The 16,977-nt window shown below is 64.8% G+C and overlaps 1 protein-coding gene across 1 annotated transcript in view; it reads left to right on the top strand.

Moving 5' to 3' along the window:
* The first annotated feature begins 5,524 nt into the window (after positions 1-5,524).
* PTK2B (protein tyrosine kinase 2 beta) overlaps positions 5,525-16,977 on the top strand; it is a 16,401-nt gene continuing 4,948 nt past the window's right edge. The window contains exon 1 of the mRNA XM_035322045.1: positions 5,525-5,834. Coding sequence (XP_035177936.1) covers positions 5,540-5,834 — 295 coding nt within the window. The 5' untranslated portion in view covers positions 5,525-5,539. The remainder of the gene's footprint in view (positions 5,835-16,977) is intronic.

The raw sequence follows: 16,977 nt of genomic DNA, 5'->3' as shown, positions 1-16,977 counted from the left end.
AGTACTGGGACCAGGTCTGGACTCCCCAGGTAGTTGCCTGCTAATACAGAGACAGAAGAAAATGCCTTCCAGCCTGGAACTGCCCACCTGAAAACCCGATTTGGGAAGGAGAAACTGCCTTGGAAAGGCGCAGCATGCACCCGGGAACTTTGAGCAACCTGAGATACTGAAAAGAAGGGCAGCAACAAGGAACTGAAACAGCAACGCTTCATCTGGAAAAGAGAAAAACACCCAAGAAGGTAGAAATCAGTGACTGCTATTGGCTGTTTCAGCTGGAAGAACCGGAGAGCGATGTGGGGAAAGCAGAAGCTGCCAGAGTGGGCAGGACACAGCCCTGCCGCCCGGCCATAGCACCCAACAGAGCAGCACCTGCCAGTGCTGGGGTGCAGGGACCCGCGCCCTTTATATCTCTGCAGCACAAAGCCTCCGCCCCAACATCTCCGCCCCAAAAAGCCTCTCCCCGAGCCCTTCCCATGCCGCACGAACTTTGCCCTTTCCCGCAGTGTTCCTGACAGAAACCCTGCCTGGCTGGGGGGAAGCCCAGCTGTCCCTGAGCCCTGGCACGCCAATTGACCTCGGCGTGGTGCTTTGTCCTTGTCGTGCTGGGCCCTGCTGGGTCTGAACGGGCCCATTGCTGAGGTCGGCTTGGTCGAGCTGTGTACTGGTGACATTTTGAGTGTATTTGCACACGTGTACAGATAAGTAAGCTATCGTCAGTATATTTGCTACTGTACTAGTGGTAAGTTCCTGTAATGCTATATATTATAAAATATACTATAAATAACACAATACATTGTGTATTGTATATCATATTGTATATTGTATACTATATATCATATATATATATATCACATTCACATATCACATACATCACATGTATTATATTAAATATTAAATATTATATATTTAATATCATATATTTTACGTATCATGTTATATATCACATATATCATATATATTATATATTAATAGTGGTACGTTCCTGTATATTATCATGTAGACATTAAAATGTATACTTTATATATACACACACTTGCTACTATACTGTTGATTGCTGCTACTGTTGACAATATAGATCTATCTATATATAATTGCTTTCTTGGCAATAATTGATAATGGCTCGATACGCATTTGCTTTATTAATTATACGTACACTTGTTAGTGGTGGTTGGCAGCAATCTGTAATCAGGTAGGGAAATTTAGGGGATAAAGCCTCGGTGTCTGTGTACCACGGACCCCTGTGAACCAGCAGCTGTGATCTCCATGCACCTGCAGGCCAGAAGGGGAGGGAGCAGGTCAGGACAACTCGCGTCAAGGTTTCTCAAATAAAACTCCCATCATGAGCTCATTTCTCAAATAAAACATGCTCATGAGCTGCCACGGTGATTGTTATGGCCAGCTCAGAGCCCAGCCCCACTGGGACCTGAGTGCCCTCCTGAACCTTGCTGTGCACGGACGTTGCCCTGCGTGTCCCCAGATGTGGGACAACCACACAGCAGCAATACATCCTCCGTCAGGGAGCGCAGCACCCACCGGACCACCTCAGTCCCAAACCAGGACCTCAGCTGACGTGTGACCCCACTCAGCCCGTGCCTACAGAGCCTGTCCTCCCGTGCCCAGCCCAGCCCTCCTGCATTGGGACCACCGTGACCGGCTCACCCAGCCCCGCAGAGCAGAGATCCTGCAGGGACTTGGAGCAACCCCAAAGCCCTTCCCTGACACCCCCTTTACTCCTGGCTCCTATCCCACCCACCCAGGAGAGAGGACTCGCAGCCGGGAGAGCTGCCTGTAGCTGACTCCATCAGGGAGCTTTGATTCCCTGGGAAGGCAGCATCACTCCCGCCTTCAGGAAGGGCAAGAAATGGAACCAGAACCCCGTCAGGCCCCCAGCTCCTTGGTGCGGGGTCTGGGGGACGTGCTGGTGGCCCTGGCAGCAGCCCCCCACTCCCGTCCTCCTCCTCTCTCCATGGTAACAGCAGACACAAAATCCATGGCAACCCCATGGCAACAGCACGGGGATGCCACCGGTTCCGCAGCCGAAGGCGAGCGGATGCCCGGGCCACCACGGAGCTCCGTTCCTCCAGATTTCATGGCCACCACCCTCCCACCCCTGCTGTCGTGAGCAGCAGTGGCTCCGGGTGGAGAAGGGGTTGGCCTGCAGTCAGGAGGTGGCTGGCCGTGATCACTTCGGCCTCCTCCATCGCTGGGCTGGGGGGCAGGACCCCCACCCGGCACTGCTCTGCCTCCCTGGGGCTGCAGGTGGGGCGTCGTGTCCTACCTGGCCCCCAGGGACCCCCTTTCCGAGGGCGGTTATTTTCCATGGGGTGGGAGCCAGAAGTGACCAGAAGGCATCCCCCAAAGCGTGGGGGTGCCGGGGAAGGGCTTTGGGGCTGCTCCAGGGCCCGGCAGGATCTCAGCTCTGTGGGGCTGGGTGGGCCCAACGCCATGTCCCGAGGCACCAGGAATGAGAGCTGGGCTGGGCTGGGGAGGAGACCCGGGGTCTGTAGGCAGAGGCTGAGTGGGGTTGAAGAGCAGGAATATGTCAGCAGATAAATCGTGGAGGACCCTACTGGTTTGTACTGGTTTGGGGACAGCCCAGCCCTCCCTCCCCGCTGCCTGCCTGGCCCCTTTGTGGGCGCAGGGGGGGAAAAATGCTGTCCAGAGCCCTGAAAGAAGAGCAGATCTAGCCTCATCTGGGGCCCTTTCCTGCTAATTCCTTCATCCTTTTCTAAGTCTGAGGGCCTGACCCTGCTGCTGCTGAGGGCTGAGGAGAGATGGGGTGCTGGTAGGGGGCACCCGCACTGGGGGAAATGGGGCCTCCACGCTGCTGTCTCGAGCAGCTATGCTCCTACTGGGGTGCATCGCTCCCCAGCAGAACATTTACCCCGGCTCCCAGTGACACCCCCTCCAAAAACCCCGGTGTCACCCATCTTGTGACCCCGTTGTCACCCGTGCCAGCCCTTCTGGGGTGTCCCCGTCACTGGCTTTCGGGGGCGACGCGGGGGTGTCAGCGCTGCGCCCGCCCCGCAGCAGCCTCGGAGCACCGAGGACTGGGATTTTTCATCCCCGAGAAGCGAAAGCGAGGCCGGGTTTCCAAGCCAATAATGCAAATCGCTGCTTTCCTGGGACTGGCTTCAGGTGGCGGCCTGGGGAAGCCCGGAGGGTATTTCTCCAGCTCAGGTTGGCCGTCCTGAAGATGGCAGCAATAACATGCAGCAGCCGTGCAGCGGCTCCGAGCGAGTGGGGACCGCTGCATCCCACCCTCCTGCTCGAAGGACACCCCCAGCCGCCTCTCCTGGCAGCATCTCCCCACTTCTGCCTGACTCCGGCGCGTCGCAACTTCTTCTGCTCCTCTCCGGTGTCCCCGGCACGGCAAACATCTGCTGGAGGCCCCGGAGCCACCACCGGTGTCCTCCTCCGTTGCCCAGACCCTCCGGCACCGTCCCCGCTCCCTGGCAAAAGTAAGTTGGTGCCTTTTGGCCTCCAGCAGCCCCGTGCTGGGATGCTCGAAGCCGTGCCGAAGCACCGCTCCCTAGTGATGGGAGAGGTGCTATTAATAAATCCTGTCAGATTTTATCGCTTTCTCTCTGTGCCAATGGGGGGGGTGGGGGGGGGAGGGGGGGGGGGGAGGCGGGGGGAAACCTGTTTCTCTCAAGCATTTCTTTAGCTACGAGCTCGCCCTCGGTGCAGGAGCATGGGATGGCTCAGCAGGCTGTTAAACCAGCTCTCCTGTAAGTCTCGGGGCTGAAGCCACTGTGGGAGGTTCGGGGGGGGTGTTGGGGGGGGTTCATTTTTGGCAGGGATCAGCAGGACAAAAGGGTTGCCCTGCTCCCTGGGGGCCGTGCTGCCCGGGGCCGCAGCATCTCAGCGTCCCTCCCAAACTTGCGAGGAGCCCAGGCACCTCCTTGGGAGGGCATGGGGAGGGAAAGGTGCGCGGGGGGCTCTGCTGCACCTCTCCACGGAGCCGTGGCAGCGAGCAGAGGGGTTCCTGGAGCCAGTGGTCTCTGCCCCCCCTCCACCCCAGCTGCCCCCGCTAGCAGGGGGCACCTATTGCCCACCGCGCTCCCCCCTGCCCTTTGCCGGAGACGCTGGCCCGCATGGGGCGTGCGGAGGTAGCTGCAGGGCTTTGATGGCGTTTAGGCATTGAAATAGCTTGGCTGGCAAGTGGAGAGTGGGCGCAGGCTGTCAGCGCTGCTCCGCGTGCGTGGGAGAGCCGCCGCGGGAGCTCTGGGCACCGCCGGGGGCTGGGCTGGGCAGAGGGTGACGGTGGCCGCCCCCCGCGTTCATCCCCAGTGCTCCTGTCCCCCGAGGGGGGCTCGGCGGTGCCCAGAAGCCGTCTGGTCCCCGTGGCTCCTTGCCCCATCCCTCGGGGTGCGAGGAGGTCCTGCCGCCCTCTGCGCCCGGCTGCGGGGATGCTCCGGCTGTGCTGCGCTCGGGTTGTGCCCCGTGTCGCAGGCGTCGTGCCTGGGGGGTGAGCTTGGGGCAGCAGGGGAGGAGTGAGCTGAGCCGAGGAGGAAGGGATTGGAAAGAGATGGTGGGGTGAGAGCTGTCACTGAACGCCTCTCCCCGAGGCACCCATGCAGGGAGGGACCCCCCGGACCTCGCCGTGCCCGGCCGTGGGGCTGCGTGACGGGGTGCAGCCGCTGATGTGCAGCTCGGCAGGGAGCTGTGAGCGATGGGCAGGGGACCCCCGGGAGGCCACGGCTCCCCCAGACCCTCCCGGCAGTGGGGCTGGGTGGCCTCAGCAGCGGTGGGGTCCCGGATGGATGGAGCAGGGGCTGCGCCACCCCGGTGCAGCCCTCCTCCCCACGGCACGACCCAGCCAAGGAGCTAGATCACCTGTGGGAAAGAGGAATCACTGCCGTGGGGATTTTGGCCAGGGCGAGCTTCTGAGGAAGAGCCCGTTAGCCCAGGAAGCCTGCGGGGCTGCAGCAGATGCCGTTTGTGGCTTCTGCCTGCAGCGCTGGCGGCAGAAGCGAAGACGCCTGCCCGGGCTTAGGGGAAGTGCCTCGCTGCGGCTTCGCCCCGCCGCTTCCCCCATCCTGCTCCGCTCCGCGGCTGTGCCCCCGCCGCCCCCACGGCACCCCACCGCCACCACCATGGCAGCCCCCCATGGCGGGGGGTTCGGGGCGACCCCTCCTCCTCCTCCTCCAGCTCTTCCTCGGCCCCTCGGTGTCCGAACCCAGCTGAGGTTAAGTTTCGGCATTGCTCTGGGGCTGGGGGCGGTTCTGCAGGCAGCAGGGCCCCGCTGTGGGGCCGTGGAGGGGGTCCTCGGCGAGGGAGCCTTCAGGGGGGCCTGGTGCACCCCCCAAGCGGGGAGGTGGCGTGGGGCGGTGGCGGTGCCAGACCCCACCCCGCACCCCCGGACGTTGGCACAGCGGCTCTTGCACCATCCTCCTTCCTGCCTCGACCCTTGCGCAGCGCCGGGGCGTCCCGCCGGGGCTCCATGGGGGCAGCCTGCCAGCTCTTCCCAGGTACGAGCGGGGAGCGGGACCAACCCCAAACACCGGCCTTCCGGGCTCCGTGCCCAGATTCCCGGATGGGACCTGCCCCGATCCGCTCCGCGGGGCCTTCAGGGGTGGTTGGGTGGGCAGGTGAGGGATCCCGGGGCCTTCCTCGCCTGCTGCCTCCTCTTCCTCCCCGGCGGCGTCGTGGCTCCCGCCAGCCCCGGCGAGCCCTATCCGGAAGCGGGCGGCGGGGAGGAGTGGTTTCACCACCGGTACCAGCCCGCGGGACACGCACCCGCCCGGGCAACCCTCCCGACGGCGAGGCCGCCGAGGTGCCTGCGGGGCCAGCCTGGGCGAAGGCGTCCCCCACGCACCCCTTCCGCCAAGGTGAGCGCCGCCGCTCGCTTTCGGGGCGCAGGGCGAAGAAGGGGGGGGGGGGGACGGGACGCAGGGAGCCGAGGGAAGGAAGCGGGAGCGGGGCCGTTGCTCAGCCGTGCCGGGGTGCTGGGGAAAAGCTGGGCCGTGGCACGCGGCGGGAGGTGCCGCTGTGCTATCTGCTGCCAGCTCACTGTTTGCCCAAGGGCAGGGCGGCTTCTCCCGGCGAACCTCGAGAGGAGCAAGGGGGGGAGCCCGGGGACGGGAGCGTTGCGGTGCGAGGGGCTGATGCAACACCCCCGCGCTCACAAGGTGCCGGCGTGCCCGAGCCCCGCTCTGCTTCGGGTGCCTCCCCTTGCAGTTTCTTTTTCCCCGGTGGGCCGGGGATGTGTCATCCAAGCAGGACGTGCTGCTCCTCCGAAGCCAGCCCCGTCCGGGTGATGCAGAGGGTGAATCTGCCCGCGTCCCCTGGGTGGGAAGGGTGTCCCCAGGGCCAGGTGCCCCGCGATTGGGGTGGGGAAGGGCACAGCGGGCTCGGGGTTGGGCCGGGACTGCCCGGAGGAGGTGGCAGAGTGACGGTGAAATGGAGCAGCCGGGGAAGGCCGGGCTCTCCAGCCACTTGGACGAGGCTCTGGTGTTACGGCGTGGAGGCAGGGACGGCTCAGCACTGGTCACATAGCTACTGCGGGGGTCCTCCTGCCCCTCGCTGCCCCCAGACCGCCCAGTTCAGCGGCATTTCTAGGGCAAAATCTGCTGCCGTGTCTGCTGGGGGGCAGCCAGCTGCAGTGCCCCTCCGCATCCTTTATGCCCCTCCTCATCCTCCTGCTGGAGGAGAGCCGTGGGGAAGGGAGATGTGGGGGCTTGGAGAGGAGCAGGGACAGCCCAGGACTGGCCCCGTTCTCACCCATTACTCCCGCCGCGTACCTGTATGGCACGGCAGTGCACCTCCAGGCACAGCATCCAGCCCGGGCGCCTGCCCGCTGCTGCTCCTCTGTGGTGTGGGACAGGGCAGGACGAGCTTCAGGGCTCAGGCGCTGGGAGAGCCACCAGTGCCGGGACAGGAGACGAAGGCGCACAGAGCTGGGGATGCCCCACGGGGGACGCATGGGGCAGCGGTGCCGTGCGGGATCACCCACGGGGGCTTCACGGCACGGCTCCGAAGGCCAGGCAGGGACGCACGCACGGCCCGTGGTGGTGGGGTGTGTGCGTGGCAGATGCAGGCTCAGCCTCGCTGGCGGTGCCTTGTGAAACCTGGCAAGGCACACACGTGGGGCGAGGGCGCGTGCGGGTCCGGCGTGCGGGGGCACAAGTGCCGCTGTCCCCAGGCTCTGCGTTTCCATGCCTTCGTGCTCAGCTGCCGTTAATATTCGGCGTTTAGGCTCTTTCAGGCGGTGGGGGCTGGGGAGGCACCATCTGAATCATTTTGCTTTTTCCCTGGCACGGTTATTACTCACGAGGAGTAGATGGAGACGTGAGCCTTCCCCGTGAAGCCTTCTTGCATTCCTGAATGCAAGCGTGCATACGCAGGTCTGCTCCTCCGCCGAGGCAGCCCCGAGAGCAGGAAGGTTAAAACCTAGGATGCTCGGCACAAAAATCACGGGGAGATGTTTCCCTGGGGGCAACATTTGTTTATTTTCCGTAGGAAAAATCCTTCCCGGGGGTGACCGTCTCTCTGGCTTGGCCATCTCTCTGCAGCCCCGCGGGGCGGGGGCATCACGGCACGGCCTCGGGGCTCTGTTTGGGGAAGCAGCTTCAAAGGGGAACAGGAACACGTCGCGTTCGAAACCCAGCTCCAGTGAGCCGGGGAAACCCCACAGCATTCAGCCATGTTTTTCACTTCGGGGCAGCGCAAATGCTTTGTCCCAAGGTGCTTCCAGCAACGCTCTGCTTCCCACAGGGAAAACCCCGTGGCCTCTTCGAGAGGGAGACTTCTTGTGGGCTCCCCGGGCAGCCACTGGAAAAACACAGCCGCTGGCTGGGCACGATTCATGTCATCCCGGGATGCAAGCTGGGGCCTACAAGTGTCCTCTTCCCCTGGGTGAAAAAGCTGCTGGGTGAGGCTGTGCCCCGTGGACGTGGCTTCCAGGGCGGTCATCAGCATCGTGTGCCCCGTTAGGAGGTGCAGGAGGGCTCTGCCTCCTCCCTGCCCTCATCCCTCCCCGCAGGGCTTCCCAGCGCTCATCCTGCCTCGCTCCCCGTGCCTCCCACGCAGCCCCAGCCCGACGCCTTGCCCACGCAGCTTCCATCAGCTCCCATTTCGGCACGAGAGCTGCCACGGCCAGGAGCTTCCAGGGCGAGCCGGCCCCCGCCTCGCTTCCTGGGCTGCTCTGCCGCCGAGCCGGGGCACGCCGCTGCTCACCTGCCAAGCTGCACATCCGCCGCGCTGCGCAGCCACCACAATGCACGCGGCCACAATGCACAGCCACCACGTCGCACACCCACGTCGCACACCCACGTCGCACACCCACGTCGCACACCCACGTCGCACACCCACCCTGCTGCACAACCGCACCGCTGCACCCCTGGCACGCCGCACACCCACCGCCCTGCACCCCTAGCACCCCCCACCCCTCTCCTCGCCGCACCCTCCTCTCCCCCTGCTCAGCACGGCCCCATCCAGCAGTTCCCTGCGTGCAAAGGGCTCTGTTCCTTTTTCGGGGCACGCGAGCAGGCTGCGACTGTCCCCGAGGCTTTCCCAGCCCAGGCTGAATCCGGACTGATGCTGTTGGTGGTGCTGAGTTACAGCTGGCGAGGGCTGGGGGCTGGATGAGGGGCTGGGGGGGCAGGTTGGGGCTCCCCACACTGTGATCCACAGCACCCCGAGCCGAGGCAGCAGCAGGGGCATGGAGGAGGAGGAAGAGGAGGAGGAGGAGGAGGATGGGGGGGGATTTCCTACAGCTCCCTCTGCCACTGCAGCCAGAGGCGAAATACCTGCGCCCGTCCCCACGGCCGGTTCCAGCCACAGGAGAGAGGCTGCGAGGGGAATTTCCACCCGGCAGGAGCTGGGGGCCTTCTGCTGCCTGTTGTTATCTCCAGAGGCTGAAGCACCGAGGGATTTCAGACGGGGAAATCCCCCCCCCATTCCCAGGCCCTGCCCCTCGCAGAGATAGCAAAGGGCGTGCAGCCACGGGAATGCAGCGCCGCTGCCCAGGGGCGACGTGGGAGCATCGCTGCCCCCCCGTTTGGAAAAGTGAGAGCATTCATGCCCCCCGTTTTACAAAGTGAGAGCATTGCTGCCCCCATTTTACAAAGGGAGCATCGCCGCCCCAGCCGTGGTGCTCGGAGACGGGGTGGGGGCAGAAAGAAGCTGCCCCCATCCCGCAGGACATGGGGCGTTTGGGGCGCAGGAGGCCGGGTGCTCGCGGTGCCGCCCGGAGCACTGCCAGGGAGACATTTCATTGATGGAGCACGAGGAAAACCTTGACTTTAAATCCCAGGGGCCGTGCGCTGCAGGGCTGCTGGAAAAGGTCAAAAATCTCCCGGTTTTGGGGGAGTTCAAGACAAATCAGCATCGCGTTCTCCCTGTGCTGGTGTCTGCAGAGCGATGAGCGCGGAGGGGCAAACAGCGGGAGGCACCGCTGGGGGTCGTTCGGCTTATTTCACTTTTTAGATGGCAATTAAATTTTTTTTTATTTATTTATTTCTGGCAAAATGTTGCAAACTTTGCAAAGGGTCAAAGCTTCGAGCACTGTGGGGACCTTGTCCTGCAGAAGCCCGTGCAGCGGCGTGCCAGCGCGCACTGCAATGACTGATGGTAGCAAATTAAGTGCTTAATTAAATTGCAGAAATTAATTTCCCCAAACTGAATTCCCCCCGAGAAACGCAAACTTCCCCACGTTTTGCAGCCCCAAGCCCTGCTGAAAAGTGTGCTGGGCCGCCGTGGCTCTGCCAGGGGCTGTTTGGTGCTGAGCCGTGCTGCGGCCGCCTGGGGTGGCGCAGACAAAGCGAGGGGCACGGTGGGACCCGCTGGTGGGCACTGCCCAAACACTCCGAGTGCCCTGTGCCGGGGCCTGGCAGTTGGGAAAGGGAAATGACTTTGGGAGGGGGGCTCGGTGGCGGCTTCCGAGCTGGTGCTGGGCACACATTGCCCTGGGGAAGCCGCTGTGGTGCTGACCGAGGCCGTGGCTGCTCCAGGCTGCGGAGCCGCAGCTCGGGCTTGAGCACGGGGAACGGGCATGGAAGTGCTGGGGGACCTGCAGCTTGGCACCCTTGGCATCATTTCTGCCCCATTACAGCCTGCCCGAGGGGTTCTGAAGGAGCTGAGTTTCCCTAATAAAGCTGAGGTGGATCCAAAGAGCTTAATTAGTGTGAGCGCACACAGGGACGGGCACTTCAGGTACCGGTGGCAGAGGAAGGACGAGCGCGGCTCCGGTCCGTGGATCCTGCAGGTGTCACGGCGCAGCGATGCCGGCCACATCCCACAGATGAAGCCCCACACCAGCCCCAGCTATAGGGTGGGCTGTCGCCCCAGACCCTCTCCCCTCCCCAAAAATAGGAGGCAGGAGCAGCATCGCGCGGTACCCGCGGGTTGCCTGGCGACCGGGATGCCTAGCGACCGGCACCCGCCTGCCAAAACCGATGCTGCGAGCCCTCGCCCGCTCGGCTTCCTTCTCGCGCAGAAAGGTTACCGGGAAATACGCCCACCCTGTTCCCGGGAAGCTGTTCCCCTCCCCGAGGGGAGGCTTTGTGTGCTGCTCGGGGTTATTTTTAGCCTGGCGGCGCTGCGCCAGCTCCGGAGGATCGGTTCGGTCGGGAGGGTTGAGGCTGAGCCCTGCTGCTGCCATGGTCCTGGTCTCAGCCCCGTGCTCCTGCATCGCCCCGAGGGGAGAGCACCTCCAGCACCCCCCTGCAGCTACCCTCGGGGGCTCGCAGACCCTCCCAGCCTGATTTCGGGAGCTCCTGTAGTGCAGTGCAGGATTAGTGCACATCCGCAGGGCCCTGGGAGCACCCCGGCACGCCTGGTCCCGGCTGCGCTCCTCGTCCCGGCTCCGCTCCTGGGGCTCGTGGCTGGGAGCACGGCCGTGGGACGGGTGCTGCCCTTGGCCCCGTGGGTCTGGCAGCTGCTGGCACGGCACAGTGCGAGCTGTGCCTCTCCTGGAGCACAAGGCGAGGCCAGACCCTGCTGCCCACAAAGCCTGGGGGTGCTCGGGGGGGTCTCTTGCCCTGAAGCTTGCCTGGCTGTGCCAGGGGGCCGTGGGCTCGCTGCTAGCAGGAGAAGCTGACGGCTGTGGCATGACAAAGGGACAACCCTTGGGCATTTCTGGCCTGGAAGCTCTGGGTCAGTGTGAAAACCAGCAGGGACTGCTGTAGCAAACCTTGCGGCTGAAATCTGGGCAGAAACCACCCCGAGGAGGCGGCTGGGACCACCCCGAACCACCCAGGGGGCTGCAGGGGCACTCTGCCCGGGTGGAAGCAGCGGGAGCAGCCGGCAGGAGCTCGGCGGGGACACTTTGCCTTCAGGACCCCGTCCCTGCTGTGCACCCCGTTGCCCAAGCACTCGGAGGGGGGGGACTCTGTGCTCGCGGGGAGCCTGGTGGCGAGCTGTTCCTGTGCAGATGGCCGCGCCGTGTCCCCTCGCCAGCTCCGCGCTGGGAACACGCAGATCTTTCCCCGTGCCTGAGTCACCCCCTTGGGGAGCTGCCGGCCGTGGGCGTCACGGCAGCTCGCAACGTCTTATTGCTGATATTCAGGAGCGTGCTGCCCGTCCCAGCCGGCAGCCACGGCACCGGGGCTGGGAGGTGGGATGGTGTCCCGGCACAGCCCTGCGCCCCGAAACACCCGCCTTGATGGTTTTACCCCCTTGAAAATGGGGGTGTATTGGGGTGAGGTGGGGGATAATGCCCCTGCAGCACGAGAGGTGTCAGGTGGAAATGTGCTGGGACCTTGATGAGGTTTCGGGGGTGCTTTTTGATCGCTGGCAGCGTTTTTGGTTGTTGTGGGGAGCCGGGGGCGTCAGCCGGGGTCAGTTTAATTTGGGGTCTGCGAGCTGGGAGGACGGCACCCCCCGTACCTGCTCCAATCCCCCCGGGGCAGCCCGTCCCCACAGCTGGAGCTTGTGTCATTTCCTCTGCTTTGCGAAACGGGCTTCCTCCGGGCCGTCACATGGCGGCCCCGCTCCCCACGGTGCCCAAAGGGGCTGAGGGGGGCTGGCTGGGGCAGCGGCACCATCCTGCACACCCCAGCCCTGCTGCAACATGAAACTCATCCCGGTGCCCCCGTCACCCCCTGGCCCTGGTGTGTTTGCTTCGCCTCCCCTGCCCGGAGAGGCAGCGGTCCCCGAGGCAGGGCATGGTGCTGGATGGGTTGTGCTCCCTCCCCATGGGGTTCTTGGGGCTGTACCGGGTCCATCTGGTGCAAAACCAACCTGGGACAAATCCCCTGTGGGTTGGAGAAGGGGATGGGGACTGGGGGGGGATGTGCAAAGGGCTGGGGCTGGCGCACAAATCCTTCGCTGGAGGTCTCGGCAGCACCCCGAGGCCACGCGGGGTGGTTTTTGTGTTCCTGACCCTGCGTCCGCAGCGGGGAGGTGAAATCCTGCTCGCCGTGCCCGCGGGGGACGGGGCTGGCGTGATGGATGGGAGCGGGGCAGGGCGGGTTTGGGGCAGGTACGGGGAGCAGGCACCTGAGATAAGGCCGGGAGCTGCAGGGAGGTGGGCTGCAGAGCGCCCAGCCCCATTCCCTGCTGCTGGCTCTGTCTGTTCAGGGCTGAGGCTGGGGTCCCTGGGGTGTCCAGGGTCCCTCACCCTTTCTCCCGGGGCTGGCAGAAGGAAGGGGAAACTGAGGCAAAGAGGCTTGGTGCGGGGACCTTTGGCAAGCCACCTGGGTGCCCAAAAAGCCCCCGTTACACGGCGCGACCCCGAGGTGTGGGCGCTGCGCTCCAGATGTCACCGCCACGAGAGCTCAGGGCTCCCGGCACCGTAACGCCGCTGCCGTGAGTCATTAAATACCTGCACGGATGGGGCAGAGCCGGGGTGGGGCGGGCAGCGCTGCGGGGCCCCCCGCTTGTCGCTGGCCTTTGGGATCTTGTCCCTGGCCTTTGGGATCTCGTCCCTGGCCATTGGGATCGCCACTGCCCGGCGTGCTCCGGGGGCACCTGGGCATAGAGTGCAGGGCTGCAGCCCCCAGGGGGGGCAAGGGGCTGGGGGCTGCAATTTTGTCATTTTTTGGGGGGTCCTGGAGCGGAGCAGGGAGCAGGCAGCATGGCTCGGGGTGCCATACGCTGGAGTCCCCCTGGATGGGGACACTTCTGGGGGGCCGGGGTAAGTGGTGGGTCCCCGCTGCCCCTGCCCTTTGGGAGGAGGGGGCTTGCAGCCCCTGAGCTGGGGGTGTGGGGTGGAAATGCAGCGGGTTTGGGGTGCGTTGAGGGAGCTCTGAGGATGTGGGGTGCTGGGGGGGGTCTCCACCAGGTGATGGCCACAGGGGCTGTGTGGAATGGGGGCAAGGGGGCTGTGCAGGGGGACACGGGGCAGGACGGGGAGCACGGGGCCGGAGCCGACCGACCCAGCATTGAATTAGGGGGGCACAGCGGGGAGGGGGGGTCCTTGCTGCGGGGTCCCACGGGCGGGCAGGGAAGAGGATTCCCCCTGCCACAGCACCACGGGGCTGGGTGCCGCTGCCTGCCTTCACCACCCACCCGAACCCCGTCCCACGTTGCGGGGGGGGGGGGGGGGGGAGCCGTGCCTCAGTTTCCCCACCTGTACCCCGAGCAGCGTGTGCGAGCGTGCCCGCGCGTGGGCTGCGTGCCGGGCACTATGCAAATGCCTCCGCACAGCCGCAGCAGGAAGAGGCAGCGCCGGCAGCACGGGCTCGGGGTGGGGACGCAGGGGACACCCCCCCTCCCCCCCACTTTCCGTAAGTGCCCCTCGCCTCCTGCTCCCCCCCCCTCCCACCTCCCCGGGGGCAGCGTTGGGGCGCAGACCCTCGCCCCTTGTTCTTGACCAGGGGGTCGGCGGCGGGCTGAGCAGGGGCAAACTCATCACAGAGAGCTGGGGGCCGTGGGGGGGGGGGTGCAGGGGGATGCGGTGGCAGCCGTCGGCCCCGGAGCCGCTGGGGTTTGGGTAGGGCTGGGGGAAGCGGGGCCCGAGCAGGAAACTTTTCCGCGTCCCCGGAGCGAGCGGCAGCGACACGAGAAGCTTCCTGGTGCGCCCTGTGCCAGTGCCCGGGCGGCTGGGTGCAGCCGGGGGGTTTTGGGGTGCCCCAGCAGAGCCCCAAGGAGATGGGGAGGGTCTCTAGGGGGGCACAGGGGCTGCAGCAGGGGGGCTGGGGGTGGTGCCGGGGGTGCAAGGACTCGGTTTCAGTTCGGGGTCGCTGCTGGCCCTGCACCGGGCTGTGTCACCGCTGTCCTCACATGCCAGGGGCAGAGCCAGGCTCCCCTGGGCCCCGTCCCTGTGCCAGAGGGGAGGTGAGAGGGCAGGGGTGGAAATATGGGGGTGCTGTCCCTTCTGCACCCCAAAGCCGTGGGGCTGTGTATGGCCAGGTCTATGCAGGGCACGGGCACGCCGGGCAAGGGGTCCCGGGGGTGCCCAGCCAGTGGGGATGTGCCCCAGGGCGCTGTGCCCGCTTCCTGGCCCCCTTTTTTTTTTGGCTGGGCATCTCGGGCAGGGATGTGTGAGAGTGCGGGGTGCTCTGCGGGGTGCTCCCCACGTCACCCACCAGGGTAGGGACACGCAGGGGACACCCAGCCCCGGTCCCGTCCCGTGGGCTCAGCCCCGCCGAAAATGCAAGGGGACGTGTCGTGGGAACGGGGCGGGGGACAGAAAACCGAAAATGAAGAGAAGGTGGGGAGAAAGGAGAACCAGGCAAAGCATTTCTGCTGCATGCGCCCCGAGAAACGCCAGCGCACGTCCTAAATCTCTTCCCACCCGGGAGCTGAGCTCTCCGGCCCCGGCCCCGCCGCGACACCCCCAGGAGGGTGCCCCTGGCACCCAGGGGACGCGGGGCTCAGCCGTAGGTGTCCGGTGCTCGCAGGGGAAGCTGTTGTGCAGTTCGGTGAGGAATTTGTGAATTTGGGGACGCCGAGGGGCAGCGAGGGGCTGGCCCCTCTCCTGGCTGGGAGGAGAGGTGTCGCCGGGGGGGGGACGGGACAGGGGGACCCAGCTTCTGCTGGGTGCTGGGTGGGGGGGAGATGGAGCAGCAAAACCCCAAGCGAACATTTCTGCCCCGGGCTGAAGGGGCTTGCTAATTCTGCTCGGCCCTATCGCTGTTTTGATCTCGGAGAGCAGGAAGCAGAAGGCCAGCGCAGCGAGGCCGGGCGGCCGCAGCGCGGATGCTCAGCCCTGGTCAGGCACACCGCGGCCACCGTGGGCGGGGGGACACCATCTGTCCCCTCTCCCCCCCAGCCCTCCTGGGGAGCAGGAGGCCCGCGAGGTGCCTCGATGCAGGGACAGGGGCCGTAGGAGGGCTCTGCAAAGGATGTGGGCTGCTGCGAGATCCTCCCTTGCGTTGCTGCGAAGCGGAGGGAAAAAAAAAAAAAAAAACAAACCAAACGGTGTGAAATGAAAACGTGTGAGCGCACACGGACAACCCTTGGGCACGCGGGGCTCGCTGCCAGCCCGTGATGGAGCTGAGGGTGCCTGGTTGCATTTCCCCTGCCCGGGGGTTGCTGCCCCAGCATCCCGGGATCATCCCGGCGATGCTCCAGCCTCCTCCTTCCCCTTTCCCTGGGAGGAATCCAGGCCGTCCGTGCTGCCGCAGGGCACCTCGCAGGGCTGCCAGCCAAGCCCTCCGTGCAGCTCCGGGAGCGCCGGGCGTATTTTTAGGCCGGTGGCTCAGTGGGGCTGCTTTACAGAGCCGAAGCTGCAGGAGCCAGCTGGTGGCACACAGTCCTGCGGTGCCCCGGCACCGCTCGCCTCTGAGCGCCCTGCAAATTACGGAGCAGATTGCAGAAACAAGAGGGGAGGGGGAAAAAAAAATGGGGAGGAAGAAAAGCCGCCGGCCAGCCTCGAAAATGCGTCCTGCAAGCTGCGCCTCGCCGAGCGTTTTCCTTGCTTTCCTCTGCTTGCCTCTCCTCTGCCGGTGCAAGGTGCTCGTTGGGGTTGCTCCTGCCCCGTCCCCAGCTGTACCAGGAGGTGTCACATCCCCCTGGGCACCCTGGGGTTGTCCCTGCACTGTCACCTGGGCACGCTGCGCAGAGCGGAGACCCCTTGGGTCCCACCTGCCCCGTCCCCTGGCACCTTCCAGGTCCCCGTGCCACCGTCCTGGATCTGCAGGGCAGACCCCCGCGGGTGTCCCAACATCCTCCCCAGCCCCCCTGTGCCTCCAGCAATGACGCCTCCAGGGCAGGGACCCCCGAGCCGGGGCCGTTCCCGGGGGTGACGCAGGCGGGTTCGACCCAGGAGCAGCCGGGCTCCTGTTTGCAAACAGCCTCCTGCCCGTTAATCAGTAACTCCGGGCCCGAGCTCAGCAAGGGCTTGGAGCCAGGAGGGGCCTGACGGGTGATTTTCCACATTTATTGTTGCACACCCAAGGATCAGCGTGCGGCAGCTGCCCGCAGCCTGCATCGGCCCCAGCACGGAGTGAGCGGCCCCAGGGCACGCAGGACGGGGCTTTCCCCGTCCCTCCTGCCAGCCCTGCTCACAGCCCAAACACCCCACAAAAAACACCAAGATTCGGGATCTGCTTGGGATCACCCAAGATCCCACGCCGTGTTAGATCGACGCAGGCTGAATTATTTTTTTTTTTTCCCAGTTTTTCTCGGTAAAACGAAAACTCAAACCACTTCCCCTCCAGCCCGAGGGCCGTTTTCGAGCAGGCCACCCGTTCTGATGACCTCTAAAAATAAAAGAGCCGACCGATATAAATGAAGTATCGCCCTTCCGCGTAGCGACGGGCCCGGGGTTGCTCTCTCCCCGTCTCGCTCTTGTCTCTGCGCGAAGCCCTCTGCTAAATTGGGCTCCGCTAGGAAGTGGCGCCGCGGGGCCCTGCGCACACTTCCGCGGCCGACGGACGGAGGCACGGGGTGAAGCCTTCGCCCGCTTCTCTGGGGCCGTGGACGGAGGGAAAAAGGGGTGAGCCTGGGACCGGGCGTGCGGGGTGGAGGGCGAGGGGTGGCCGCGGCGCTTGGGGAGCCGGTTAACGGAGCCCAAACCCCGTGCGCACGGCGGTGTCCGCGTGGTGAGGGACAGCAGCGACCTGCTGGGGACACAGGTGTTGCTCC

Source organism: Oxyura jamaicensis, chromosome 3, assembly GCF_011077185.1.
Source record: "Oxyura jamaicensis isolate SHBP4307 breed ruddy duck chromosome 3, BPBGC_Ojam_1.0, whole genome shotgun sequence".
Taxonomy (NCBI): domain Eukaryota; kingdom Metazoa; phylum Chordata; class Aves; order Anseriformes; family Anatidae; genus Oxyura; species Oxyura jamaicensis.
Note: the sequence above shows the minus strand (reverse complement) of the source record. Positions and strands in the feature narration are given on the sequence as shown.